The following is a 3,962-nucleotide window of genomic DNA, read 5'->3' on the forward strand; positions in this document are numbered from 1 at the left end:
AAAAAAAAAAAAAAAGGTAAACACGTGAATCATCGATTAAATACAGCATTTATCTTATTTCAGTCCTATATGTCATCAAATTCTACCTAGACCTTTAGACTCCTAACTAAGATGAAAACCAGAAGCATGTATTAACAGATTCCAATGGTTGGTCAACCTTTCCCCACCCTAAGACTCCCCCCAAATCAAAACAAAACAGAGCAACAACAAAATAAAAAACCAAAAACATGAAAAGTATGAGCAGTTATTTTAAATTGAACTTTTTGGCTATCATGAAGTGTTTTTTGTTTTTTTAATTAATACTCAAAGGGAAAATGATGTGCTGTGGGTTGAGATTATAAATAAACTGAACCCTTTGCAAGTTACATTCCTGGGTTTCAAAAGGCTGTACCACTCTTGAGGTAGAGCAAAGATATCTCACATATTATTCTTTATGTTAGGGCACAAATATTTTACGTTACCACAGATTTTCATATTTACCAACCTATGAGTATCTATAAGTACATGACTGCAACGAGTGCTAGTATTTCGGAATCCTGGGTGGCACTGGTGCATTACAGCTTATTGGTAAACTGCCAATGAGATGCACAGAATCCTTCTTGGTTCATGCAGCTTTCCGGGTCCATGGAGTCTATCCAAAACACTTTGATATGGGGAGGAAAGGGGGTGGTCAGGTTCACTAAAGAAAGAGATTTATGTCTAAAGAGCAGGTCTCCCATTAGAATGATGCCACTGGCCTTGGACTGTGATTTAATAGAATTCTAGAGAATTACTGTATTATTTCCCTATTTACATTATATACCATATTTCTAGCATATTGTCTGCTCTGGAGAAGTTCTGTACAGCAATCTAATATAGAAAACAGGACTCCAGGCAACAAACTTGATTAGCAACATATGGATCTAGGTATAATAATAACTAAAGGCAGAAATGACTGGTTTGGTTGGAAACCTGGTCAAATACAGTAGGATGAAGATAATTATTTTCTCAATGAACTAAGGCCTCCTTCACTGTCATACTTTCAAACATATCCCTTTAGATAGAATACCATCAGCACTGCTACAAATACTTTAGGTTTCCCTGAGGCTCACCATATTTTTCACATATATTTATTGGATATCAAGATTATCTCCTAGCAAAGAAGTCTTTATAAATCTATATTTTTTTTGGCAGTACAGTCAATTTGTGAATGTCCAGCTTTTGAATTATCATAACAATCAACTAAGAAATCATTGTGAGAGACTTAGTTGATTTTTATAGCCAATCTGCCAGTAGAGGAAGCAAAAATGAATGCGATTCATACAAAAAAAAAAGACACTTACTTCCTTACCTGAAATTTTAGTGCTTGGGCTTCCTATTGAATTTTGTAGTGGTAAGATGAGTTGTCTTTGTAAAGAAATAAGCAGTCTTCAGTGTTTTTATAGCATTGGTTACTACAGAAATTATACTTCTTTTACTTCTTGTCTTGAAGGGTGAACAAAATAAACTGAAAATACTACAATGAATGGTAAATGATGAAAGACTTACAGCACAAAAAACAGTGTAAAAAGGAAGACAAGTTTAAATATTGTTGTGTAAGAAAGTGATGAAAATAATACAAGAATGAGAATAAGTAAAATGATAGGCTGGAACATCTGGGAAGGTAAATGCAAAGACAAAGAGAAGAGTTAATTAATAATAATTAAAAATTTAAGTTCATATTAACTAAGCATTTGCTCAATTTAAAAGAAAGAAGAACCCTCCTTTAAGCCTATATTTACCAAAGGTACACAGCCGAAAGCCCATTATTATATACAATGCTTTCTCTAACTGATTTCTATTTTTTACCCTGAGAGTACAATTTTAAAAACACATATTCACATTATTCAAGAAATCTGCAACAAGAAAATGAAAAATCAATTATTTGCTATAATAAATAGAAGAAATAAGCTTAAACATTTCAAAATCTGACAAATTTTATCATAAAACTTTTTTTCATAGCAAAGCAGAGCAACGTGCAAGATAAATAAGCGATAGGATTGCAGTATGTTTACTTGTGGTTACTAACAGGCAGTTAATCTCATGTCAAGCTCCTGTGTATAAACTGATTTTTAAACATAAATGCCTTGCATCTCTTTAAAAGCCATGCATGCTGTTGTACTTTGGTTGGTTCTCCAATGGATAGCGAGCACCATGCCTGCCAGAGGTGGAGCACTGCCTGTTTTGTTTTATAAATTATCTCTTACGTGGTTGACAATGCACATTGGTCTTTAAGTGGCCGCCATGCCTGGCCAGAGCAGCTCAGTCCAATACATCGGGTGTGCCTCTACAAATCAGGATGAAGGAAAAAAGCTAGTTTTCCCTGGCCCAGAAATAGTTACTATTTCCCTGAGGTGGTAGGATTAGTGTTGTTTTCTTAGAGGTACAGTATAACACACTTTCCCCACTCCTAAGATACTCCACTATGGAGTGGACAATGATTTTCTCTAGAAATAATAATCATGCTACTTCAAACTGTAGATAAAGAGAAGCTTCCATTCGTTCCTTTTGGTAAGGCCTTAGACACAGGATCATCTCTCCTTACCACTGATTTCTACATTTTATCAGTAGCTATGCATCAATTTTGTTGTCTTAAGCTCATTTTATATCTTGTCTTGAAAACCGCAAATTCACAAATGAAGATTCCTATTCAAGGTCTCCTTGCAGCTTGATCTGTTAGAATAAGCAGTTAGGGTAATAGTGAAAATGTTGACTTTCTAAAAATAATGTTTAAAAAACCCTTTAGTCTTTATACAAAAAATGGAGGATTCAATTTCCCTTTTAAACAAGGCAGAGAAGAAATAACTACGAAGTGAGTAGGTTGCAAAAACCTCAGGCCTTAAGAAGTATAGTGTAAAACAAGAGGCACGCTGTGGGCTTCAAAACCCAAAGAGGCTCTGAGCCGGGCCTTCCCTAAAGCGGGGCGTGGAAGTCGGTGCGCGGAGCCGCCCCACCAGCGAGCGCGGCTCCGCGGGCCAGCCTCCCAACGCCGTAGCTCGCAATAGGCAGAACTGTACCTGACTCACGGATATGGGCTCCTCCGCGCCACGGTCCTCCGCAGACTTGGGCACCTCGAGGCGGTCGATGAAGGTCTGCAGCTCCTTGCGAAAGGCCTTCATCTGCGCGTTGATGCGGTAGAGCAGCTCGTGCTCGCGGATGCGGCTGCCGTCGTCCTCCTCGTCCATCAGTCCAAACAGGTCCCCGTTGGCCACGTAAATGCGCGCCTCGGTGATGATAGTGCTCGTGTCGGCGATGAGCCGGTCGATGGTCTTGCCCAGGCGCTCGGCCTCCGAGCGGATGTCCTTCATCTGCTGCCGGTCGGAGAAGCTCTTGGGCCAGGGCCCGGGCGCCGGGTAGAAGGAGCGGGTGGGCGTGAGGCAGCGGATGTTGCGCACTTCCTCAGAGTCGCTCTCCCCGCCGATGGGCCCTTCGCGCTTGCGGTGCGGCGGCCGGGAGTCGTCGTCGCTCTCCTTCTTGCCTGCGTCGCTTTCGGCGTCGCTGTCGCGGGGGCTGCCGCGGATGCCCAGGTGCGAGGCCAGGTCGTAGCGCTGCATGTTGGACATAAGCACGCGGTTCTCGTACTGCAGCTGCATGACCTTGCCACTGAGCTCGTTGATCTGCAGGCGCGCCGCCTTCAGCTCCTCCTGCAGGGCCTCGGTCTTGGCGCTGTCGTGGTGTCGCGTGCTGTCGTGGCCACCCGACTTGTACTTGTACTTGTTGAGCTCCGCTGTGATGCGCTTGTTCTGCTCCTCCAGGTCAGCCACGTTCCTCCGCAGCAGCTCCGTCTCGTCTTCCACCAGCTGTAGGTGCTGCCGCAACTCCGACAAGGATTCGCTCTGCTCCCTCATGAGGGGGTTGGCGGAGCCGTTGAAGTCATCGCCTCTCAGGTCGTCAAGTTCCGCTTTCAGGCCGCGGTTCTCCACTTCCAGTTCGACGATTTTCCT

General features: G+C 42.7%; 1 protein-coding gene across 1 annotated transcript in view; it reads right to left on the reverse strand.

The window, feature by feature from the left end:
* The window catches only part of MTCL3 (MTCL family member 3), a 79,388-nt gene that overhangs the window by 32,129 nt on the left and 43,297 nt on the right, over positions 1 to 3,962 (reverse strand). The window contains exons 5-6 of the mRNA XM_023724462.1: positions 3,036 to 3,962; positions 1,331 to 1,634 (exon numbers count right to left, since the gene is read on the reverse strand). The exon at positions 3,036 to 3,962 is cut by the window's right edge and continues 270 nt beyond it. Of these exons, the coding sequence (XP_023580230.1) occupies positions 1,524 to 1,634; positions 3,036 to 3,962 (1,038 nt within the window). The 3' untranslated portion in view covers positions 1,331 to 1,523. The remainder of the gene's footprint in view (positions 1 to 1,330; positions 1,635 to 3,035) is intronic.

Source organism: Trichechus manatus, unplaced genomic scaffold (assembly GCF_000243295.1).
Source record: "Trichechus manatus latirostris isolate Lorelei unplaced genomic scaffold, TriManLat1.0 scaffold00248, whole genome shotgun sequence".
Classification (NCBI taxonomy): Eukaryota; Metazoa; Chordata; class Mammalia; order Sirenia; family Trichechidae; genus Trichechus; species Trichechus manatus.